The sequence below is a fragment of the Gossypium hirsutum genome, chromosome D13, assembly GCF_007990345.1.
Source record: "Gossypium hirsutum isolate 1008001.06 chromosome D13, Gossypium_hirsutum_v2.1, whole genome shotgun sequence".
Taxonomy (NCBI): domain Eukaryota; kingdom Viridiplantae; phylum Streptophyta; class Magnoliopsida; order Malvales; family Malvaceae; genus Gossypium; species Gossypium hirsutum.
The window spans coordinates 8437888-8464315 of record NC_053449.1 but is presented as its reverse complement, the minus strand read 5'-3'; the positions used below and the strand labels follow the sequence as shown (position 1 = coordinate 8464315).

The 26428-nt window shown below is 34.2% G+C and overlaps 2 protein-coding genes and 1 pseudogene across 2 annotated transcripts; 1 reads left to right on the top strand and 2 right to left on the bottom strand.

The window, feature by feature from the left end:
• The first annotated feature begins 825 nt into the window (after positions 1-825).
• LOC107919413 (ABC transporter B family member 14-like) lies at positions 826-5400 on the top strand (annotated as a pseudogene).
• Positions 5401-6509: 1109 nt separating this feature from the next.
• Positions 6510-12448, bottom strand: LOC107920043 (sphingoid long-chain bases kinase 1). The gene is made up of 9 exons (XM_041110183.1): positions 12265-12448; positions 11493-12152; positions 11022-11393; positions 10026-10119; positions 9876-9913; positions 9127-9273; positions 8790-8889; positions 7252-8189; positions 6510-6960 (listed from the first exon to the last, which is right to left on the bottom strand). Exons 2-9 carry the CDS (start codon positions 11967-11969, stop codon positions 6808-6810), a joined length of 2319 nt encoding a protein of 772 aa, XP_040966117.1. The 5' UTR covers positions 11970-12152; positions 12265-12448; the 3' UTR covers positions 6510-6807.
• Positions 12449-14510: 2062 nt separating this feature from the next.
• Positions 14511-25735, bottom strand: LOC107918279 (alpha-galactosidase). Its single transcript, XM_016847801.2, has 15 exons — positions 25346-25735; positions 25184-25242; positions 24959-25015; positions 24751-24785; positions 24555-24658; positions 24026-24101; positions 23223-23284; positions 22856-22921; positions 22668-22751; positions 18504-18568; positions 17719-17801; positions 17457-17547; positions 16603-16652; positions 15597-15737; positions 14511-14745 (listed from the first exon to the last, which is right to left on the bottom strand). Exons 1-15 carry the CDS (start codon positions 25507-25509, stop codon positions 14641-14643), a joined length of 1242 nt encoding a protein of 413 aa, XP_016703290.1. The 5' UTR covers positions 25510-25735; the 3' UTR covers positions 14511-14640.
• Positions 25736-26428: the final 693 nt, after the last annotated feature.

Here is a 26428-nt window from a genome sequence, read left to right as displayed (position 1 = left end):
TTATTGAAATCAGCACCTAAACACATGAAGTCATTACCAACTTAGTTTGTACCTAACTAAGTATCTTAACAAAAGAATTGAAGAAAATGTTAAACTAAAAACATTGGTTTTCTACTCTAAGAAGCCAGCTAGCACATCATCCTATAGTTCACCTTATCGTTGAACAGCTTGCACTTTGACTGTCCGCAAATATGCTTGCATTTAGACAGTTCACCGATGTGCTTAGACAATCCTCTAAGCCTGTCGTCTAAGAACTCTCCGCATGACAGTTCACATATGGACAGTCCACCATGTGACTTCGCACTTGGACTGTTCACCATTTGTGTCGTTCACCATATGTGCTTGCGAATGCATGGTTGACCATCTCGTAACAATTTTTCATACTCGGCTCAATCATTATTTTTTATTTCTGTTATTTGGATCCGTTTTCTTTTTAACAAAGTGTAGCATGGATGAAAATGAAGGCTGCTGCCTACCGCCTTCGATTATTAGCTTCTTACCAAGTCAACTAATCCCAATATTCGTATATTAATATTCCCTTTTGTTTACTTCAATATTTTCCAATCACTTATGGGTCTACCTAGAATTGCATTAGGAATCTTAAATGTATTTTTATGCTTCATACAGCCATGTCATGCAAAACAACATAAATATGGGATTATTCCAATAATAAACACAACTCACACTTTTATATTTAATAGCATATCCACCATATATTCTTTAATACATTATATCATTAACAACTGTTAGTATTTAAATCTAATCATTGAGATAGAGTTCAAATAATATCTTATAAGATTCAACACCTGTCATACGTATGTGCCAATGGCTCCCAAATACCATGAACTCATGCATGTACAAGAGGAGACAAAGGAAGTAAATGTAGAGACTGTTAATGAAGCTTTACCATTTTATATGCTTTTCAGCTATGCAGATACACTTGATTGGACTATAATGGCATTAGGGACCTTTGGCTCCATAATCCATGGCATGGCTCAACCAGTGGGGTATCTGTTGCTTGGAAAAGCTCTTAATGCCTTTGTGGATAACACTGTTGACATTGATGCCATGGTTAAAGCACTCAAGAAAGTATGTATATACATCCACAAACTTCATGAAACTAGCTTAAAGTTTTGAAAAAAAGAACACACTTTATTTGTATAATTTTTTTTGTAGGTTGTTCCCTTTGTATGGTACATAGCTTTTGCTACATTCTCTTCTGGTGTACTAGGTATCTTCCCTCATCTTAGTCATATGCATACATACATATATACATGTTATTCCCTTTGTATGGTACTTGGACTCCCTATAACTCCTTTCTACTGCTTTATCCTTGATTTTTGAGCTTTTTTTGTAGAGATTGGATGATGGATGTATGCAAGTGAAAGACAAATGGCCCGATTACGGTTAGCATTTTTCAAAGCAATGCTCAGCCAGGAGATCGGAGCGTTTGATATGAAAATAACAAGTGGGAAAATTATTAGTGCAATAAGTTATCATATGAGTATCATACAAGATGCAATAGGAGATAAGGTAGATTAGATAAATTATGTATGTATGTATATATGTATGTATGTATGTATGTATGTATGTATGTATGTATGTATGTTGGAATTTTTATTTTCAAGCTACGAGCACTTTTGACTCTCAGATGGGCCATTTCCTTTCAAGCTTTGCAACATTATTTTCTGGAATTTTTATTGTTGTCATATGCTGTTGGGAAGTGTCTCTTCTTATCTTAGTGGTGGCCCTTACGATTCTCGTGACTAGGGCTACCTACACTAAGAAAATGAATGAGATTTCAGCTACTAAGACAATTTACATATCGGAAGCTACACCGATGGTGGAATAGGTAAAACATTCTCGTTCCACGCATTTGAGCTTAACCGCTAAGATGATTACTTGCTCTGTTACTAACATGCAATGTTTATGTGCCATAGACTATTTCTCAAATAAAAATAGTATTTGCATTTCTCGGAGAGAATTCCATGATCAAATCATTCTCTGAGATCTTGGAGAAGCAATTTTCATTAAGCAAAGGTGAAGCATTGATAAAAGGAGTTGGAACTGGTATGTTACAATCTGTGACCTTTTGTGCTTGGGCTTTGATCATATGGATTGGTTCCATTGTTGTCACTTCTAGGAAAGCCAAAGGAGGTGATGTAATTGCCGCGGTGATGAGCATTCTCTTCAGTTTCGTGTAAGAAAAGACTCTGAACAAAGCTATTTCTCAATATATGTATATATATGTAATACCAACTTCATTAAACTTGCAGATCACTTACTTTTGCTGCACCAGACATACAAATATTCAATCAAGCAAAGGCTGCAGGGTATGAGGTTTTTAAGGTAATCTGAAGAAAATCGGCTATAAGTTATGGTTCAAAGGGGAAGAAGAAAGTTAAGAAGATCGATGGCAATATCAAAATACAAGATGTATACTTTGCTTACCCTTCTAGGCCAGAAAAACTGATCCTTGAAGGATTTTCACTGTCAATTTCGGCAGAAAAGATGGTTGCATTAGTAGGCAATAGTGGTTGTGGAAATAGTACTATTTTCTCCTTAGTTGAAAGGTTCTAAGATCCCTACAAAGGTAGTGCAATGTTCTTTATGCAAATGTCTGAAGTTTTCATGCAAGCATAGTTTCGATCTAATGAAATGTGCTTACACATTGTAGGGGAGATCCTCATCGACAATTATAACATCAAGGATCTCGATTTGAAGTTCATTCGGAAGAATATTGGAGTAGTATCCCAAGAACCATCACCCTTTGCTGGTACCATCAAGGATAATATCAAAGTAGGAAACATGGATGCAAGCGATCAACAAGTCTGGGATGCGGCAATAATGGCGAATGCACATATGTTTGTCACTCAACTTTTGAATCAATATTCAACTGAGGTTATCCATCTAGCCTCTATTTTCACTACTTTACAATGTTTCAGGCCCTATGTTGTGATGTAAAATCCATACCGGAAGGCCAAAGAGGAGTCCAGTTATCCGGGGGACAGAACTAGCGAATTGCAATAGCAAAAGCTATTCTAAAGAACCCTCCTATTCTTTTACTCGATGAGGCAACAAGTCCACTCGATTCTGAGTTGGAGAAACTGGTTTAAGATGCCTTGGAGAAGGCTATGCAAGGGAGGACTGTTATCCTGATTGCACATAGGATGTCAACCATTATCAATGCTGATATCATTGCAGTTGTGGAGAATGGACAAGTAACAGAAACTAGAACACACCGCAGCTTGTTAGACTCTAGCAAGTTCTATAAGAATTTGTTCAGCATTCAGAACATTGGGCAAATTCGTGAGTCAAGGTAGGTTCAAAGTCCAAATCGTTATAAGTAAAATCTAATAGGTCTTTGTATAATTATCAAGTTGCTTGAAATGTGTGGAACATGACACAGGGCTACTGAATTCACTAAATAATTTCTTACTACCAATAAGCAATTTTCACCACTAGACATCAAGGAAGAGGAAACACGATATCACAAGGAAAATCATAGTGAATATTCTTCTAAGGAAAAGAAAATGAGAATAAAAACAAATACATTCTTCAGAATCTGGTTTGGCTTAGGTAAAAGAGAGCTTGCAAAGATCGCAACCGGTTCCATAGCAGCAGCTTTTGCTGGTGTTTCGAAGCTTGTTTTCGGATTCTTCATCATAATAGCCGAATTAGCATACTACAACAAAGATGCAAAGTAGCTAGTCGAAAGGTATTCGATTGCCTTTTCTCTAATAGGATTGCTTGCTTTATTCATGCATACCCTGCAGCATTACTTCTATGGAGTGGTTGGTGAAAAGGCCATGGGAAGTATCAGAAAAGCTTTATATTTAGGTACTAATTATGTCATCAACAATATCGAAAAAAACTTCACTATCATCCCACATACTAACATCTGTTGCATTAAAATCGGGCAGGCATACTACGAAACGAATTAGCATGGTTCGAGAAACCTAAGAACAATGTTGGTTCACTTACTTCAAGGGTCATCAATGAATTTCCATGGTCAAAACCATAATTTTCGATCGTATGTCGGTTATTGTCTAATGCATTTGCTCGATATTGATTGCAACAGTTGTTAGCATGATTGTTAATTGGAGAATGGCGCTGGTAGCTTAGGCAATGATGCCTTGCCACTTCATTGGTGGACTCATTCAGGCCAAATCTGCCAAAGGGTTTGCAGGTGACTCTACTGCTACCCACCGTGAAGTTGTTGCCCTTGGTTCTGAGTTTGCTGCCAATATACGAACTATTGCCTTATTTTGCCATGAAGAACACATACTAGAGAAAGCCAGGATGTCTCTAGAAGAACCAATGAAAAGAAGCAAGAAAGAAAGTATCAAATATGATATCATTTAAGGCTTTTCCCTTTGTCTATGGAACATTGCTCATGCTGTTGCTTTATGGTATACAACGATTTTGGTTAGTAAACACCAATCACGGTTCGAAGACGGTATAGGATCTTACCAGATTTTCTCTCTCACTGTACCTTCAATCACAGAACTATGGATGTTGATCCCCACCGTCATTTCCATAATCAATGTCCTAACTCCTGCATTCAAAACCCTTGACCGAAAAACCGAAATTGAACCAGATGCACCACAAGATACAAAGCTGAAGATGATCAAAGGGAAAATTGAATTCCAAAACGTCAAATTTAACTATCTGTCAAGGCCAGAGGTAACTGTTCTTAACAAATTCAGTTTACAAATTGAACCAGGGACTAAAGTAGCACTTGTTGGACCAAGTGGAGCTGGCAAGTCATCTGTGCTAGCCATTTTGTTAAGGTTCTATGATCCAAACCAAGGAAGGGTCCTCATTGATGAAACGAATATAAAGGAATACAATCTAAAAACATTAAGGAAACAAATTGGATTGGTGCAACAAAAGGCACTTCTTTTCAGCTCCACACTAAGAGACAACATCTGCTACGGGGCCAAACAAGCTTCCGAGGCTGAAATTGTGGAGGTATCAACAGAAGCAAACATACATGAGTTCATAAGCAACTTGCCTGATGGATACAACACACTAGTTGGGGACAAAGGGTGTCAACTTTCAGGTGGTCAAAAGCAAAGGGTAGCCATTGCTAGAACCTTACTAAAGAGGCCTAGAATCTTGCTTCTCGATGAAGCGACGAGTGCAATCGACACAGAGTCTGAAAGAACTGTAGTAAATGCCCTGGAATCGATAGATCGAAGAAAGGGTAATTGTGGTAAGTTCATTTCAAATCCCACACAGATCATAGTTGCACATAGGTTATCCATAGTTGTGAACTCAGATGTGATTCTTGTGATGGATAAATGTGAGATTGTGGAGACTGGTTCACACTTAACACTGATATCAACAAGTGATGGAGTTTATTCAAGATTGTTCCATATCCAGAATGAGATATAAATTTAGTTCACCCAAATACATAGTCCCACTAGTTTATAACTCAAGAAATCTATTTCTTGATGCATACGTTAGTAGAATGCATGTAATATGTAGGTAACTTTGAGCCCAAAGTTTATCCCAATTAATGCAGTCATCTTCTATTCCGAATCTTTTACACTTGCAACTCTTTCTTATTATCAAACCGAGGCCTTTTTTGTAGCAATATACATCCCCATATAGTAACGTATACATTAGTAGTATGCATGTAATATGGAGTTAACTTTGAACTTCAAGCTTATTTCGGTTCATGCAATCATCTTTTATCATGAATCCCAATGTTTGCAACTTTCTCTTTTATATCAAATCGAAACTTTCTTTCAACCAATACAACATTTCACTATAAATTTTTAAAATATAACGAATATCATCATATTGCACTTCTGTAAAATTATATAATTTCTTTGTAATTTTTATAATAAAAATAAATAATAAATTAAGAAAAATGAGTCAATACCTACATTGAAAAGACGGATAATTGCATTGTTTTCTTATATAGTTACATATAACAAAAAAAAAAAGCAATAAACTCACGATATTGAAATTTTGCCATGTCTTGTTTATCTATATTTTTATTTTTTTTTAAATACTACTTAAGTAAAAATGCATAACAAAATCTCAACCTATTAACATTTTTAATAAATTGTTTAATAGTATAATAAAAGATTTTGTTCTCACATGCTTTAAAAGATAAGATTAGATAAAAATGGTTTTACTTAATGATAACTTTTATGAACTCATGTGATGATTTAATAGTTTAAGGTGTTCATCACCTCAAATGTAACTTGAGTTTGAGTCGTACTAATCACATTTATTGTTTGAACTTTGTCCTGTTATTATAATTCACAAAAAAAAAATGCCAACTTATGTCTAATTTTTTTAATCCAAAATGAAACATTCAAATTTGTCAATCAAATTTTCTGAGTTGGAATTATTTTTAATTTGAATTATTTATTGTTTTGTTTTGTTTGAAATAAAATAAATCAAATTAATCGAGTAGAACTTCCCCTGCCGTTACCCAGACTAAAAGTTAACAAAGCAATATGTATGTATATAAGCAAAGCAGAAGGTACTGAAAAACAAGAAATGAATTTTCCATACATTGAGAAGCCCACACAGAAAGAAACAAGACCACGGAGTTAAACAAAGCAACAGATACACAAAAACCCAGCAAAAATAAAAATTTACAGAAACCCTCATTGCATGTTTAATGGCACAAATGGGAGGGGTTTCACATGTGATATAATATAATATTCAGACAAAATATGTCTTAAGCATACTCCGCATACTCACAGAGCCGTGAGTCTTGTAGGGAGCCTTTTGCATTCTAGATATGACAAGAACATTTCAAATAAATAAAAAATCTCTTCATCAGACATCATGATGGCCACGGAAGTGACCAATTAGTCTGCACTGTTCCGGAAGCAACGATGACACTACTTCTCCATTGAGGGGGAAATACTCACCGTCAATGCCACAACCGTTATGCGTGCATTTCCCAGCCTTAATTTTGACAGATTTTACCTGCCATTTTTAATGGAAGCTATAGTTACATGGTTTAAATCAGATGTAGATATTTGTGCATATAAAACACCCATTAAATATCATGTTGTAACTATCCCTATGTAAGAGCACTAACTGCAAAACATATGTTCAAACCAGTAATGGTTATTTCATCAAAGCACCTGGTCCAGTTGCACCAACAATTGTAACAACAATCTTGAACTTGGATGGACTCTTATGGGTGCAATGATCAAGTTGCTGTATTCGGAATATAAGATTGTTCATGGAGTAAAGGAAATTTTTTGCTCATACCTTGACATATTCAACATATGGCAGTGAAAGGTGTTTACCCATCTGTAGTAGCACAAAAAATCTCATCAACCGGAGTCGCCCACTCCCGTGAACTAAGAGCATATCCATGGTGTTGTCATCGGGTTCAGCTCTTGGAGCCACCACCTGAGAACTCTGCACGGTTCTACATGCATGGTTGCACACAAGGATGCCGAGAAATGGCCCCTTAGTTACAATCCATTCATCTTCGACTCTTGGGGCGGCTTCCTTCTTTGCTCCTGACTCGAGATCATTTCGTGGCGCTGGTAACTCGATTGGATTCTCCACATCCCAATTAGCTTCAGTGTCCCATTTTGGTTCAGCATCCCAAATTGGACCTGGATCAGACAATGTCGAAGATATATCCTCTCTATCATTTGTTGCAGCATTACCCCAAGAACATCTAGAAGGATCATGTGCTCCAGTCGATCCACTCCATCCTTTATCTGTCCTAGATTTTGATCTGGTCCTACGCCAGTTTGGAGTTGTTGAGGGTGGTAACTGAGGGTGAATAACTTCAGGCTCGGCTGTTACATTGTTTCTCCCAAACGACAACCGTTTAGCCTTAGGATCAAGGCCACGCACATATTCAGATGGTTCTGTGCTGGCATGAGTGCTACTACAAGTGTCCATCTCACCTACAGATGCTCGGCTAGGAGTCATTATTGAATCAATACTAGATAAACTAGAGGCTCTAGGAATGCCATCTGCGTTTGACCTTCTCATAACGTCGGTGTACAGGTCTGACATGTCAACTACCTCCCTATCAGTTGAGATTTTACCTTCTCGATCCTCTTTGGCTGCTGGAAGGTACTCCACTTCATAGTGGTATTTTGGCAAACACAAAAACTTTAGGAAGCCAGCAACAAAATATCGCAGTGGACCAAATCGTTTCTGATATTTCTCAGATAGTTCTAAGACTGCAAGACATGAGAAAAAGATACAAACATACAGTTCATCATTCCCACACTAGAAGATAATAAAATACGGAGGAGTTACTCTATGCAACACCATACATACACTCATAAAAGATTTTCTTCATTCAAACACTATATATGCCTTTCCTGAATCTAATGTGCCTTAGGCAACTTACAGCCAAAAGATTCAAACAAAAGCAGTAAAGATGGCTAGTCTAGAAGTAGTTCTGACGTAATTTCAATTATAGGCACAAACTTATGGTATGACAACGGGAAAACAGCCAAGGATGAGGTACAGAAATAACTTTTTCCTGAACCCATGGAATGCAAAAAAGACAAAAAGGGACATCAGACACTCTTCTAAAAGGTTACATGAGTGCAACATATATGAGGATGAATGCTCAAAACGTTCTAAAAGGAAATTCATAGTCAGTAGGTGTAACTCACACTCTAAATTCAGGCATCTTTGAACGCATGATGCCAAGATATGTTACATTGAAGCATCTTGAACGCATTTCAAGAGAACAGAGGTTGACTGGATATCGAAACCAACCGATTTCTATTTTGTTAACAAGGATATATCGTCATATTACCAATACATACCATCACTGACAAAACCATAATAGGAGACTGTCATCCCAAAGTGAATAAGACCAGTCTGAATCCACTCAACAGCAAAAACATCCGTAGCAGTTAGACCACCCTGAAACCAACAAGAGCTCAATTGTAGGCAACAGGAAGGAAAGTAGGAACTTGATACATCTATAAGAAGAAAATCATGGTATTCACAATGCGTTAGGGTCCATCAAGGTGTTTTTAACCAATTTCAGACACATGGATCAATATGGTTTTGAAAAACACTACAAATCAATCTATAAAGGGAGTGACAGAATAATCAGCACACAAAGCAAATCTCATCTTGAATGCCAAGCAGCATTACCTTCACAATAGAAATCGCTGCGGAGACTGGATCTCTAACTCCAAGAACAGTCCAAATCAATGAATTATCAGAACCTGCCGGTATAATTCCAATAGGTATAGAAATTCCTTCTTTCTGATTGTCTCTACTAAGCAGACCATTTAGAACCTACACATTTACCAAGATAAAGTAACTAATTAAATGATAAAAACAGAAACATCAGCAGAGAACCTAATAAAACTAAACACCCAAAGAATATTGGAGCTTTATACTCAATACAATGATTCCAATATCAAAAAAATACTCACCCGTCCCTATAATGGAGATAAAAAATCAGATGGTAGCAAGTACTGCAGGTATTGGAAAGAAATATACTAGAACGCAAGCGAGATACAGTTCAAAGGTTTTAAGTTCATATAAACTTCTGAAGAGGAAGATGACAATGAGAAGGAGCAGGATGCAGATGGTTATCATTCAGGAGAGCATTAAAAGTGAAGGAAACATGGAGTTTTCATTTGATGATGATGCTTAAGGCGATTAATCTTAGAAATAGATTAAGAAATTTATTAGACACAGAACAATCATTTAAATTTATTAATGTTCAATATTTTATGCACCATTTTGCTCCAGCAAGTGCTTTTCTTGCACCTCAAACAATATCGGGCCCCTAATTTCTGCTTACACTCTTGAAAATTGACCAACAGGTTATCTAGAAAAATAAATAAATATGAAACATGAATCAGAATTTAACTAAAGTTGAAATGGCTAACCTCATTGATAATCCCATCACCACCCACGCATATAATTCCTGAAAGTAAGTAAAATGATCTAAATTCATATTAACAGGTAAGATGATGATAACAATCATCAAAAACATAAACAAAGCTAGAATAAGTAGTTAAATTTTGAAGCAGTACTACCATCAGGGCATGTGCTGATATCAACAGTAGATGCCAGCTTTTTAGCATGGCCTGCAGATGTTGTTTTGACTACCTCCAATTTAAATCCAGCAAGCTGTTACGGTTTGCATTTACAACAAGAAAAATCAATACAGCCTAAAGTCTGTGTTTCTTCTTGACTATAAGAATAACAGGAGAAAAGAAAATAGACGTAGAACTAAAGAAAGAAGCAAGAATTTATAGAAAAATGAATAGAGCGCGCCACAAAAGAAAAGGATTTTTTGGTAAATAATACATAAAAAAAGTTACTATAATAGTTGATTATGTACCAAAATAATACAAAATGAATAGTGCAACATTTTTCTGACACTAAATCACCATACCAGAAGGCGATTTAGCCTCTTTTTTTTCCCAATAATGCCGGTCAAAAAGGGAGCCAGGAAAGGGTAGTCGATTTAGCCCCCGAGGCAGCAGAGATTCTCTGCCCCTCACAGGCACAAAATGACCCCTCCCTGGCACCAATTAGACTGGCCAGTGCATGCCTCACTCGGCTTCCAGTCCCTCCCTACACCATTCTCTTTTTTTTTTACCAGCATTATTGGAAAAAGAGAGGGTTAAATCACCTTTCAGTATGGTGATTTAGTGTCAGAGAAAATGTTGCACTATTCATTTCGTGATATTTAGTAAATAATTGACAAAATATACTATTTTGGTATTTCTTGTATTATTTTTTAAAAAAACAAAGAAAAGATAATTATCCGAGAAACTAATAATAAGAGCATACACAATCATAAGATGCATTGACACATCAATGCAAGTTCATCTAAGAGAAAATTATATTATGGATTTTATTCATCTTATGGGTGGATAAGGTGGACAGGAAGAGAACTACAGACTAGCAACAGCAATTATGATCAAGGACAACTGAATAGTGATTCCAAAGTTTCAAATCCATAAATAACATGGAAAATCAGAAAAATCTATATAAACTGGTAAGATAAAAGATACAGAACATACCTTAAATATTGGCTCGACAATTCCATGGAAAACTTTACTAGAACGACCCCGACCTGACCTTGGATTCAATATCACAAGCATTTTTGGAGGATTCTTGCATCTGAACACGAGCTCAGGTGGAGTATCCATCGGAAACAATTCAGAAGAAGCTTGCTTCTTCGAAGAAACTAAAGGGTGAGGCAAACAATTGATATAACACTGCAGGTCTGCAAACCCACCAACCCATTGAACCGCCTCTTCTACACTAGAAGCCAAGAATCGAAAATCCTTTTGGCTTCTCTTTGGTTTAATAAAAGCCGAAAAGCCACAAGCACCCTTTTTAAGAGGGTAAGAATGCACGGTGAAATGTCTAACACCAACATTGTAGGATACCTATCAAGATAAAAGAAACTGAATAGGATGATTGCAAACAAAAACCCAAAATTAAACCTTATTCATTGGAATGATCTATTGCAGAGATGAAATATTTACCGAGACAACGTCATCAAGAGACAATACATGTGAACCCCAAACCAATGCCTTGCTAGTCAGTTTAGCAGCAACAGCTTGCTCGTTAGCTGTATCATTAGAAGAATCCTTCTCTACGGTGGAATTATTATTATCATCTGGGACATTCTTTCTCTTATCTAAAATGAGCTTCCCTGAGTAAACTACATAACCAAGCAAATCAGATTTTTCATCCCCTCCACCAATATCGATTCGATGCTCTTCCCTTTTAGATTTATTACCAGTTTGATCGTCCGCGATAGAGGCTTCGCTGCGTTTTGAGAAAGCTTTGGGCTTCTTAGTACGTTTCTCCGGGAACACAATCGGGGAGGAATGAGTAGCTATTTGCGAGCACAAGCTGAGCCGCCTCGACGACTGCTGAGACTGCGGTGGCGGCGACAACGACGGCACTCTCACTGATGGACTGTTACTACTCCTCGACAAGTTCCCACCGCTCTGCATATCCGTTTTAAGGCGCTTCGGCTCCGTGATTGTCACCAACAAATTCCACAACCACGGAGTAGAAATAAATATATGGAAACATACATAAAATAATCTTTTTTTTTCTTCTTAATCCTTATGATGACGATGGGAGCTCGAATTACGGTCAGTGGTGTGTCCAACAGAGCGATTCGTAGGATTAATCTGACAGATCAGCTCGTGAATTTCAAATTTTAGTTTAAAAATAAACTGGGTTTAATCGAAATTTGAGAATAATTTGGAGAGTGAAATGGGAATCGGAACTATTGAAACCCACCTGAAAAGGAAGGAGGAAGCGGGGGCGGCGGCGGTTACGGCGGCGAATCGAGATTCCTGCCGGAAAGAGTTAGGTTTGGATAAAGCGGATTCGTTGATTGTAACTTAAAATTGAAGAAAGCACCTTTGCCTTTTGGGCTCTTCTTATTTTTATTTTAATTTATCTTTGGTCAAATATGAGAACCTACCATTTTCACTTTCTTTTGCATATTTTATTCAACTACTATATGATTGCTCCATTATTTTTTATTATAAAATATCATACTTGTGCTAAACATTCTCATTCTTAATCTTTAAAATATTTAATAAATAACCAAAGCATTAGTAAACAATTATAATCTTTTTGTGATTAAATTTGTAATTTTATAGAAACACCTAATCTTTAAATTTTTCAAATAATAATTATATGTGTTTACGATATAATCCACGTTATTTTAAATATGTACTACCTCATATTTGAGCTGATATTTAATATACAAGTCTTAATAGGTAAGACATGTAGGCATCAGAGTTGGTTGTTCACACAATAGTTGAGTGCTGAGAGTAGCTGGAGAAGGAAAGAGGTGTTTCTCTATATGTGTGTGTGTAAAGAAGGAAGAAGAATATTTATAAGTGAAGGTGGCCCTCATTCAACCTTAGATCTTACATGTGTATAGCACGGCTCTCATTGTGTCGACCATTTAAGGAGCACAATAACCCTCTAGATAGGCAATTATGAAATATACATGGACTAGGCGAAGTCCCATGTATAGTACATGCAAGGAAAGATCCAACATTTACTATTAGTTGTCAAAGTGTTGCTTTTGGTGAGGTCATAGTCGGTAATATCATGATACAACGAGGTAAGGGTGGTGAGATTTTTATTGAGAGAGGTACTGATAACAACAAATTAATATCTACGTTGACAGAAGAACTTGATCGATATTGATATTAATACTTTAAAATTTTAATTACAATGGCTTGAAGTTTGAGAATAATTTAAAATCTTAATCATAGTTTGAGGGTATATAATGCAATTAACCCTAATAACAATAAATTACATTGCATTTTTGTTAGTTGGAGCAGTAAAGAAAATTGAGAAGAAATGCTGCATTTGCAAGTCTTCCCAACGCAGCCAATTTTGACTTCTCTTTTTTTATTTCTTCGAAGAAATTCAAATGAGAGAAAATTTTATTTTATCTTTTTTAACTATCTCATTACAGGTTCTGATAGTATTTATTTTTTTCTTAAATTTACAATAATACCCATATTAATCAAAATAAAAATCAATCGACATTTATTTCTATTTTTTAAAACTTAAACAATTATTATAAAAAAATTTAATTTAAGGTCATGGTGGCCAAAATGGATGAAACAAGAAAATACGGAATCTTTTTGTTTCTACAATATATATTTAATTGCTATTCTGAATCATGTGGATTTAAGTTTTTTTTTTCGAGGTCCAATTAAGATTCCAAAATTTAAAATAAGATTCGAATTTATTTCGAAATAAAAATAAAGTATAATAATTTATTTGGTACTTTAATTTTTTAGAAAATTTATTTTAATTTTTTATTTAATTTTTTGTCTTTTTTAACTCTTAAACTTGTATTATTTGTCAAATTATCCTAAAGTAAATGAAAAAATTAACTTATATTAATTTTGCTGATGTGGTATCCTCATGGAAGTTGATGTGTATGTCACATTAGCAATTAATTAATTTTTTAAAATTAAAAAGTATATAAAGTTTGTATTTTTTTAATACTTTTTAAATTTTTTTAAAAATAAATTTTATACTTTTTAAAATTTTTATATTTAAAAATAAGTAATTGCTAACACGGCAATCCATATGTATACTACATCAGCAAAGTTAATAGATGTTAATTTTTTCATCTATTTTGAGGATGATTTGATAAATAACACAAATTTAAATGCTAAAAGAAGTGACATTTTAAATAAAAAGATAAAATATTTTTAAAAAAAATAGAGGACGAAATAAATCATTGTGCCTAAAAATAAAATTAACCATTTTTTATTATGTATGGTTTCTTTTAAAAGGATAAGGGAAAAAATTCAACATAAATACAAAAATTGAATGAATTTTTTTTAATACGTGATTCTCGTGTCTTTTAAAGAATTTCTAGAGTTTAAGTTTTGTGGATGAAAAAAATTACAATTAAGTGAGCTTTGGCTCTGTTTAGATATTCAACTTTGACTCAATCTTGAATTTAGTCAAGATTTAATATGAGCATCGAATACTAAAAAGTCTAAAAAAAAATTATTTCTTTTTCCATTGAAAATATCACACAATACATAAGAACATGCATGGTCTCTCAACATGTCCTGCTGCTTATGCCTGCTATAATTGAACTCGCTTTTCACCAAAATATCTATTTGTTCAACTCCGATCTCTATTTGTATGTGGTTTCAAAGTGTACATTTTGCATGCATGAGAATCCACTTCCGCTGATATCTCATCTTCAACACCCGTCTCCGTCGAATGCTGTTCATTTCAAAACAGTAATCTAATAGATAAATCCAGTATTATTGATGCCCAACACCATATAAATCCCACTTTTTTAAGGTTTTATCCGGTTTAAAGAGAGTCTAAAAACTCATCTGAATGACACTAAAAGGGAGAGTGTATAGAGGGTGATTCAAACCCTGAAACTATGCTTGCTCACATGATCTCTATATCCTAGAAATTGTGGATTAATCTATTTAAAACGATGTGACCATTTTTTAGTGGCGTCAAGATAGTTTCTAAACTTTCTTTAGAATCGAAGATATAATCTTAATAATGTCTTACTTTTCAATACAATGACACTAAAAAAAGATAATATATTCACATTATTAGCATGATACTCTAACACATTATAAATGAAAAAATTTAACCATCCAATCATCAAACTCATAATGTAAAGATTAAAAAAAAACTAATTTAAGTGATATTAATATGCCTAGATAACCTCTATATTTTAAAAGTCGTGGACAGTGTTGTTCAATGTATGAATTTTTTTTAGTGGGGGTGTTGTAAGGTTGTCCTTAGAGCCAATGATGAAATTTAAAAAATGTAACACTCTTTAATACAATTATTAAGGGTAGGTTTGGATAAGTTATAGGGTGTGATGCGGTACGTTTAATTTATTTTTTATCTCACATTACAATATTTAATTTTACTGTCACTGTTATTTATACACTAACAGTAGATAATCGCAACGCCCATCAAAATCGAAACTTAAAAAAATAATACCTTGGGAATATAAATATGACACAACACACTAGGTTGATTATGATTAAGAATATAAAAGGCTAAATGAAAAGTTGTAAAATGATAGCGATGGGGAAGCTCACCGCCCACAAGTCTCGAGAATCGACAACCGTTGATGGCTTAAGGCCTATATCGGACCAATAAGCTGTGATGTTTGCTGAGGAAGATCCTCTGTTCCATAACACCACAGCTACCATATTGTTAGCCAATGGGCCTGCCCAGACCTGGATTTTTCAATTTGATGTTGGAAAATCATTTCCCATAGGAATTGTTAGGTCAGAAACAAAATCAACACAAAGTTTATTCAAATTTTGTTGAAGAAAAAATCTGAGATTTAATTCTTCTAATTTGATATATTTTTGTATTTTATTTTATTAATGTAAAAATTTTAAACAAGTTTAAGCATTTTTAGTTCACATATGTAGCTTTTATTACTTAAACACGACTAATTAAATTTTCATGTAACTTTAACTGTGTGATCAAATGACAGTGAAAGAAATCAGTGTTATTATTTTGACAACAACAATTAGCAATGTTATCAAATTTGAACTTACCATTAATATTAAGAATAACATTTGATATACTGCCAGTGCATAAGTCTCATGCATCGTCAATAAATAATAACATGACAAATCATCATTAAATTAAACAAAAAATATAAAGGACTTGTAAATAAGTACTAATAATTTTATTTAAATATAATTAAACATCAAACGTAACTATTATACATAAATATTAATAACTCTCGAATTTATGATATTAAGTTTAAGGGTTTTGGGTTTTAGAATTTATTTATAATTAATTATTGTTTAATTATGTTTAAATGAAGTTACTAATATTTATTTATAAGTTCTTCGCTATGTTCTATTTTATTTAATGATGATGTATCATGCTATTATTCACCAATGATAAATAGGACTTATGCATTGACAATACATCAAATATTCTCCCTTAATATGATATAAATAAAATAAACTAAATTATGTCTAATTAAATTAGGAAGATTAAATTATAAATATCAACATGATTAAATGATTAAATCCATAGTTAGACCAAAAACATGAATTTAAAAATGAGAATGAAACTTACCTCAAGATCCCCTTCTTTCTTCACCTTTTTACCTTGAACACCAAGTTTATCTAGAAAGTACAAAGATTTTGGTCAAAAACTTGAAGTGTTTGCTTTTTAGTTTATTTCAAAATGTGGAATTAGTTCTTCAATATTGACCCTTATTTAATCGGAATTCAATATTTCTTAAATAAAAATTTAATTTTAAGTCTTTCAAAAAAAAGTTTTATATCTCATTAAGATTTTAATTTGACCTGGTTTCAAAATTAATCAAAGTCCAACATAAATGATTGTACATCGGAAGGTCTCAAATAGAGTTGTTCAACTGCTATCGTTAATTTTTTAGAGAGTCAAATAAAAAAAATATTAGGTTTGGTTTAGAAAAAAAATTTAAACCCATTTAAAATTTGAGCTAAAATTAAGTTTCAATAATCAAAGACTAAACTTGACTCGAATTAGCACATTTTCAAGTTTATGATTTCTATTTTATTTTATATATTAAATAATTTAATTATAATGTACATATTTAAAAATATATTAAATTGTGAATTTTAGATTTAATAAAAGAAAAAAAATTCAATAGTAATAAAAGATATATATTAATATCAAATATTAAACAATAGTAATTATATTTTTTAAAATTTTAAAAATATGTATCTACTTAAATAAATTTAGATTAATCATTTATAAATCTGAGTGAATTTGTGTAAAATTTAATACACATATTTAGAATCAAGTCAAATTTAGACAATTATACATGATATTAATATAATGAATAAACCCGATTTAAACTCAATCTGATCCTATCTATGAACCCCTCTAATCCCAATCTAAAAAAAAATTCTAAACTTCACAGCAATTAAAAAAAAAATTACCTTGATTGACATCAATAACCTCTTTATTGGCTACCAATTCAAATGTCACATTATCCATAGACCTCACATCACAGCCAATCAACAACGGAGCCTACAAAATAGTGTAGACAAAAAGGAAGTGTGAAGCACTAAGTAATTCTAAAAACTTAATTTGAGATATTTATGAGTTTGATACGAATTAAGTGGTATAAATCCGTTAAAGTTTAAATAATCAATTATTTTCATAATTTTTATTAATTGTAAACAGTAAAATGAAACGTACTTTAGCTAATGCCCATATGCTGAAATGGCACCGATATTCTTCCGTTGTCATGCCTCCGTTGCCTACTTCCAGCATGTCGGGATCTGATTCACATCATTCTAATTTCAATCAGTTTTTCAAATAAAACACTATTATTTTACCTTTTATTTGTATGTAATGATTTAAGTATGCTTTCAAATTTTAGTCTCTTTATTTTTTGATTTAAAATTGAACATGGCAGATTAAAAAAAAATTGCTCATGTGACCAATATTACATGTGTGTAAGTAAATAAATTCACTTTCAAAGACGTAGAAAGTGAAAATCAACACCTTTTTTTTTCTTTGGTTGGGTGGCAACTACGGTAGAATTTTTTTCCGGTGAGATCCATTGCAATTTATGGCCTAGAATGAAAAGGTGATAATGAGACTTTTGCAACCGTTGGATGAATCCATGTTCCACCCATCATATCGGTTACAAAACAAACAAACAAAAACCTTAAACCGGATTATAAGAATGGGATAAGTGTCTTTTTAATAAAAAAATCCATGTCAAACATTATTACACCAGATCTCACTTTAATTGTTACCTTTTGATCGTGTTAATGTTTGTTTTCCCTTTTTAAGTTGGCTACAAAGCAAATTTATTTTTTTTAAAACTGCCACATAATCCAATTAAAAAGATGCATCAAAATGGACTTTAATTTTTAAATTAAAAGAGAAAATGATTAAAACTTGAGGGCTTAAATTGTAAATATGCAAATAGTATAAGGATTGAGAGCATAAGTCTATCACATGCAAATTCATACCATTCCAAGCTCCCGGTTTAGCATACGAAGCCCACTGGTCATTTTGATCCGCTATTCCCGTCATACTAAGGCACAGTTATAGTAGTTATGAGATATTATCTTTTGAGAAATAAGTAAATGGTAAAAAATATGTGATTAGTCCTTATACTTTGTTAAACTTTGAGATTTAGACATACTACTTAAAATGTTAAAATTAAATCTTCTTCTTGACCTAAACAGTTTCATATTGAAGGCCTCACATACTTGAATATGAATAACATAGACAAAAATCCAAAAATAAAAATAAAAATTGAGCAAAATGCTGGCCAAATTACTATTTTCATCCCTATATCATATTTAATTTGAAATTTTAGCTCCTATAATTTGACATATTTTGATAATTGTACAATTAATGCAATTTTTTAACTATGTTAGCGTGATAAAGAGTTCGATATCTCTTAAGTAAAGTCTCAAATTTGAGTATTTTGGATGGAGAAAACAATATTAGAAATTAAACTTTAATTTATACCCTTTAAATTTTTAAAAGAATTTAATTAGGCACCTTAAATTTTTTAGAATTCTAATTAGGCCTTCCAAAAGTTTTAAAAATTTTAATTAGACCTTCCGCAAACTTTTTAAAAATTTACATTAATCCCCTCAAATTTTGAAAATTTTAAATTAAACCTTTTTTTTTGAAATTTTAATTAAACCTTTAATTTAAAAAAGAATTAAGTAAACCCCTAAAAACTTAGGATTCATTGTGGCTACAAGACTCTAGTGTCACGGGCCGAAGTTCAAAGCCCGTGACCATCACACCAAATGCATCCAATGGAGGTTTATTGCTCAGATGTGGATCATTTGGCCCACAAGAACTGGCCCGATTCAAAGAGCTATTGGATAAGCCTGTCAGATTGAAGCCTGGTTGGCCCGATAATGAAGGGATGGCAACTTAGGCTAATATGGTAACTAATCTTAGAAGATAGAGGGAATCATATCTTGTAAAGATTAGATTAGATTTGATAAGGCATATCTTGTAAATCCCTAAAATTAAAGGATATGGTTAATCTCATCCGTTGATTTAAATGTATCTTGACCTTCGGTTTTGGGGGAGCTCAACTATAAATAGAGAGCCTCTCCTTCAGTTGTACTCACTCCATTCATTGTTTCATTATTCTTTGTGAATAAGAGAAATAGAGAGCATTTACTCAAACACTTTGTGAACGTTCTTTCTGTTGTTCTTTGTTGTTCTTCTTTTGCATAAATCACTTCCGCTCTTCAATTTGGTGCCTTGGAGAAGTTCTAAAAGAACCCTCACTTGAGTTAAAGCTGACTTGGGCGAGTTTGGACGAACGAATCTCCTAAGGCCGCACGGATTATGAGACGAAAGGTCTAGCCCCGTGACAAGTGGTATCCGAGCAAGGTTTGAACCAAGTAATATCTGAGTTGTTGGTTCAAAAGCACTGTTAGGACGTCGAGAGAAAAGTTCGAACAAAGGTGGACGAGGAAGTATTTGAGAGAGACATTATCGGCAGTAGAGGAACGTGTGGGTAAACTCGAGGGATCCATGGAGGATGTAAAGGAGGCACTCGATGGGGTCAAGGATCACATAGCAAATTGGAAGGAGCAGTTCAGAGACTATGTAAAGATGTCTCTTGATTCCACCATGGATAAGGTAAACGAGTTGTTTAATTCACACAAGGTTAAGCTGTCGGAAAGGAATGGTGCTCTCGAGGCCATGATAATGGCTTTGAAGGAGGAAACAATGCCCACGATGAGGGCTTTGAGCACAAGAATAGAGGAGCTCGAGGGAGAGCTGGCCCTGTGTCGAGCAGTTGTGGAGAATGGAGTGGCAAATGCAGCACTCAGTAACGAGGATGTCCCGAAGCCGAAAGATTTTGTGGGGACAAGGTCTGCATGCGATGTGGACAATTTCTTGCGGATGATGGAAAACTACTTCCGTGCCAAAGGCATCATGGATGATGCAGTTAAGGTAAACACTGTTTTAATGTTTCTTATTGACATTGCGCTTTTATGGTGGCTAGGTAGGACCACAGATAAAAGGCAATGTGAGATTGAGACGTGGCAAGAGTTCCAATGTGAATTGAAGGGATAGTTTTACCCAGAATTTACCGAGGAAGAAGCTCGGGTAAAGTTGCAAGGGATAACACAATGGGACACAGTGGGGGAGTATGTTCGAGAGTTCAAGGAACTCATGCTCCAAGTTTCAGAGGTGACCAAAAGAGAGGCATTGTTTGCTTTTCAGAATGGATTGAAGTCGTGGGTCAGACAGGAGGTGGAACAAAGAGGTGTCCAAAAGCTGTCGGAAGCCATGACGTAGTTGAGTCTGTGGTCAAGCTTGGTCTAGGGAAAGACGAGCTTGGGTCTTCCAAGTCTGAGGAAAGGGGCGTATGTGAAATGGATCACAAGGAAGATATTGTTGATGGCAATGGCAACAGCGACAATGGTGGTAATGGGAAACCACGAGTTGGGAAGAAGAAACCCAAGAGGAAAAAGGACAAGCTGAAATGCTTTCTTTGCGACGGTCTACACATGTTGAAGAAATGTCCGAGGAAATCCACGCTTAAGGAGAAGCCGGTGGGTAAGGCCTTGGTACTTGGTTCGAGCGTAAGGGGTGTTGAAGCTAAGGAGGCCGAAAGCGATAAGAAGCCAGTGGAGTGCTTCTTGTGTCATGGTCCGCATAGGTTGCAGAAGTGTTTGAGGAAGTCTGTCATCGAGGGGAACGATGGAGCAGACAAGGAGCCTAAGAAGCTTGATTCGAGCAAGGGAAAAGCCGAAGCCAAGAGGGCAAAGAGGAGCAAAAAGAAGTGAGTAAAGTGCTTCTTGTGGCGTGGTTCGCATGAGTTGCGGAACTGTCCAAAGCAAGTCGGAGTTAAAAGAAAGGCAACGTCTGAGCTTGGTGAGTCATCGGAGGGGCTTCCACTCAAGGAAGAGGTGAGTTTGTCATCGGAATTAGAGGAAAGAGTTGCGATGAAAACAGTGAAGCTGAGACCAATGAGGCTCAAGTTGAGTGAAGCGTCGGAGTTGGCCGAGTCATCGACAAGGCTTCCACCTATAGGAGAGGTGGGTGGTGCATCGGACTTCAAGGAAAAAGAAGTGATGCATGTGGGACAGTTGACCAGAGTAAATGCAAAGGTACATTTCGAACACTGTGATAGTTTTTTGCATTCTAGCTTGTTAACTTGGCAAGAACGTAGGGGCCCTTTCGAAGTTCTTGAGCAAAGAGGCCAAGAGACTGTGGACAAAGCAAAGCCAAGTGTGGTGAATCAAGAGGATTCTATTCGAGTCAAGTTAGAATGTGGACAAGAGAGTGACATAACTTCTTGTCATCGAGATGTACAAATGAGTAGGACGGTTCGAGTTAAGAAGCGACGTAAGCTGAGGCAAAAGTCCCAAAGGAAGGGGAAGGCTAAGGCGTTGAGACGAGACCGAGGCGAATCCAGTCAGTGCCATTCGAAAGTCGCAACGAGGACGTTGCGAGAATGGGTAGGGCAGAATGTCACGGGCCGAAGTTCAAAGCCCGTGACCATCGCACCAAATGCATCCAATGGACAAGCCTATTAGATTGAAGCCTAGTTGGCCCGATAATGAAGAGATGGAAACTTAGGCTAATATGGTAACTAATATTAGAAGATAGAGGGAATCATATCTTGTAAAGATTAGATTAGATTTGATAAGACATATCTTGTAAATCCCTAAAATTAAGGGATATGGTTAATCTCATCCGTCGATGTAAATGTATCTTGACCGTCGGTTTTGGGGGAGCTAAACTATAAATAGAGAGCCTCCCCCTCAGTTGTACTCACTCCATTCATTGTTTCATTATTCTTTGTGAATAAGAGAAATAGAGAGCATTTACTCAAACACTTTGCGAGCGTTCTTTCTGTTGTTCTTTGTTGTTCTTCTTTTGGCATAAATTGCTTCCGCTCTTCAATTTGGTGCCTTGGAGGAGTTCTAAAAGAACCCTCACTTGAGTTAAGGCTGACTTGGGCGAGTTTGGACGAACAGATCGTCTAAGGCCGCACGGATTGCGAGACGAAAGGTCTAGCCCCGTGACACTAGGGGGTTCTCCAACTATAAAACCTCCAAGTTCATTAAGTATAGGGATGAAAACTATAATTTGAGCCAAAATATTTAAAATAAGGCAATTAATGCATAGGTGTATACCTGTCCCAGTTATCTTCAATGTCTCCAGTTGTTCTCCAACTATTCCCTATACTTGGTGCCCATGTTGCAGGATCCTCTTGTCCCCTGTGTTTTTTAAATAATAATTAATAATAATAAATATTAGAAATTTTAATTAGGCATTAACCATTGATTTGCTTAAGAAAATATATTATTCATTCATCACTAACCATTCACATAAAGAGAAAAATATGGGTCTCCCTGAGTTAAGTAATGCTTCGCTCATCTTTGGGTACCTACCCATCCACCAAACGTATCATAATAAAATAATAATAAAGTTGAAATATTTTTTAAATTTTTTATACTTTTCTTACATTTGAAATTTAGTCTTTTTATTTTTCAGATTTTAAAATTTAAATGCAATTGCTAACATTATAATAAATTTAAATTTGATAAAACAAATTTAACGGTGTTAATAATTGAACTTATATTTTTAAATCGGAAAAATAAGATGACTAAAGTTGGACTAATTTCTAAAATAATGATGGGCACAAATGGATAAAGCCTGGCTTCATCATTTAGATAATGCAAAATTACCTTTCCTTTGGGCTTAAGCCACCAGTATCTTCACAGTTGTCATATTTCAAGTAATCCACTCCCTATCACCACCATCAATAAAGTTGATGCATAAAAAGCAACTTTTTTTTTAATATATGAATCTAAAATTTTTTATATAAAATAAAAGATTATGACAATTTTTTAAATTAGCCATTCAAAATTCGAAATATTTTGATCAAGTTCTAAAAGTTAAGAACAATGCTAATATATATATATATCTTTTATGGGCCAAAATAAATGTACATATGCAAAAATACATATATATTGAAAAGTTCCAAGAAAATACGAAAAGGAGGGGTGCTACTTGCTCCCTCCCTTTGCCCTTGAGTATGGTATTATTAAGTTAACCTAGTCATTATCATGGACGTTAAACACTAGGTTGAATATGATGTAGTATAGACCATTTTTTAAATATATGTATATCTATCACACTCACATCTTTGATCTACCATGTTAAAAAAAAATTTAACATAAATTTTTAATAAATTGTCTATGTAATAGACACATATACTTTTAAATATGTTTCAGGCCATATCTAAGCTGCCATTAATATCCAAACTGTTAAGCTAATGGAAGAACCATATTAATATAGTACTTATACTTCTAGGACTTAATTAGGACATTTTAAAGTTTGAAGACTTATTATAAAATCTAAGTCATAACTTGAGGATGTTTGATGCAATTCACCCTAAAATAAATTATTAGCATATTTATATAAACGTAATCATAATACGAAAAATAACATAAATATGACAAGATAAGGCAAACAAAATCATGTATACCCATAAGGCAAAGGTTTTTGCATCTTGTCCTTCATGTCCTAGGGACCCAGGCATGGTCTTGCTACAAGTTTGAGTCCTGAAAATGCAAATAATTCATTAAAAAAGTCACCCTCGTGTATGAAAGTCTAACCTTTCATCCTTTGATTTTAGTTTTTCTACTATGCTGAAATTTAGATTTAAAATCCTCCTTTAATTTGGAATAAATATAATTTGATCTCCTTATTCTTAATTATTAGTAAATTCAAATTGATAGCACCTTTAATTGCTATCATTAAAGTGATTGCATAAAATTGTTTTTAAGCTTTAAACATTAGACTGACATGTGAATTTATTATGTGACTAAATAACAATAACAAAATTCATGTCTTTACTTTAGCCACAGTAATTACTTCTGTTACTAAATTGGATGTACTTTTAAAAATAACCTCACTAAATTAGGTTGGATTAGAAGGATTAAATTTCAAATTTTAGCATAATAGAGGGACTAAAATCAGAAGTAAACCATTTCAATTTATGAAAAAGGATTTACCCTGCATCTGAGTAAATCCCAAGCTTAAGCCCTTTGCTATGAACATAATCTGCAAGAGCCTTGATGCCAGAGGGAAATGTTGAAGCTTTAGGAACCAAATTTCCCTGATGGAAAAATAAAATTACATTTTAGTCACTGCACAGCTTTTTATTTGTTTTTAAGAATCAAAAGAGCCCCAGAGTTAAGAACATGGCACCTGAGAATCTCTGTTGAGTTCTCCCCAACAATCATCTGATTAAGTTGAGCAAGCAAATCGGTTCAATAAGAAACTAATTGAAACCAATGTTGTGAAGCAATATCTAATGTTATTTTGAGAGGAAAAGAAACATAATGTTGTCAACTAATTCAGTATTGTGTTAATAAAAGATTTTTGTTGGTATCAAATTTTGGATTCGATTTATCACCTAAATTTATATAGATGTAGCCAACGGCACTTAGACCAGTTGAGACCATTGCATCAGCTGCAACATAGAGCAAAGGAAATTTCATTATTTCATAATTATCGGCACAACAACGACTCAAACCCAGAATGATATTAATAAATAACCTAAAGTAATCATAACTTAAAATGAATAAAGGAATCAACAAAATATATAATAAAGAAAAGTATATTATGAAAGTCTAAATACCAGTTTCTTTGATCAATGTCTCGTTAATATCGCAATGGAAATGATTCCAACTGTTCCACCTGCTCATATTAAAATACCATTCACTATACTTTTGAACTTATAAACAAAATGAGATTAGGAGAAAAAGGATAAGAATAGGGCATCATATAATCACATCCATACCCCATTTGTGGAGTTAAACCAAGCCCATTATCCATCAGAGTCCTCCTTCTAATCCTACCCGAACCCTCGACTCGAGCCCCGATCTCGGTGAACGACGACGTAAAAGTAAAACTGAATATCCCCAACAAAAACAGAAAACAAAGGGTTGATGATGAAGGAGCCATAGGAGGTATTATCCTTCAGGCTGAAGCAAAGTGTTGTATCTTCAACTATATATGAACTCATATATATATGTATAGGACAGGTTGAAGCATGCTTTTTTTTTTTTAACGTAAATGAGGAGGAAAGTGAAGCTTCCAAGAGATGCCAACTATAGGTAGGGTAAAACGATGATGATGATGATAAAGGAAAATGGAGGTCACATTCATTAGTGGAATCAGCATGAGAATGTGTACATTAGGATCCTTCCATTATTCCTGTCACTATAAAAGAACATTGCCAAGAGAGCCAGACAATAACCTTTTTTGGGGGGGGATAATTTAATTATGATTTTAGTATCTGAATTTAAACTTTGATTTAATTTTATCTTTAAACTTATAATGGTTATTGATAAATACAAATTAATAATATTATTGATTGTTGTTGATGAATTTTTTAAATTTAAGATTATTAGTTGAATATGATTAGACTTCTGCATAACTTTAACTGTAGAATGAAATAATTTTATCATTATACATAACCTGCAACTAACAATATTTTCAAATTTGACATACTATTAATATTGAAAAAACTAAAAATGTCTCAGCTACATTGTAGGTAGAGTTGTTCATGACTCGGGTCACAGTTTAATTCTTAAAAATTTTCAAGACTCATTTTTGAGCTAATCATGTTTTGGTGTTTTAAAAATTAATAAAATACTAAAATTATAGTTTTATAAAAAAAATTTTAAACAAGCACTCACAATGATTGAAATAAAAAATCATGGTCCAAGGATTGATCAATTTGTCATTTGGCGCTTAAACGTGACTGTGAGTGTCCCTAGGCAATCTCATGACCCTTGATTTGTTCTCTTTCTTAACCTTCTGTCATACATAACATGCTTCATTGCGTGCTTTCAATATAGCTGTCTTTTATTTTGTTTTA

Coding starts and splice junctions, on each gene's coding strand:
- LOC107918279 (XM_016847801.2), bottom strand. CDS start 25,509: ATGGCTCCTTCATCATCAACCCTTTGTTTTCTGTTTTTGTTGGGGATA. Junction 24,102..24,554: donor GGGATTTACTCAGATGCAGG/GTAAATCCTTTT, acceptor TTGCATTTTCAG/GACTCAAACTTGTAGCAAGA. Junction 15,738..16,602: donor AGAAAGAAGGGGATCTTGAG/GTAAGTTTCATT, acceptor TGAAAAATCCAG/GTCTGGGCAGGCCCATTGGC.
- LOC107920043 (XM_041110183.1), bottom strand. CDS start 11,969: ATGCAGAGCGGTGGGAACTTGTCGAGGAGTAGTAACAGTCCATCAGTG. Junction 11,394..11,492: donor CTCTTGATGACGTTGTCTCG/GTAAATATTTCA, acceptor TTATCTTGATAG/GTATCCTACAATGTTGGTGT. Junction 10,120..11,021: donor TTGTCGAGCCAATATTTAAG/GTATGTTCTGTA, acceptor AAACCGTAACAG/CTTGCTGGATTTAAATTGGA.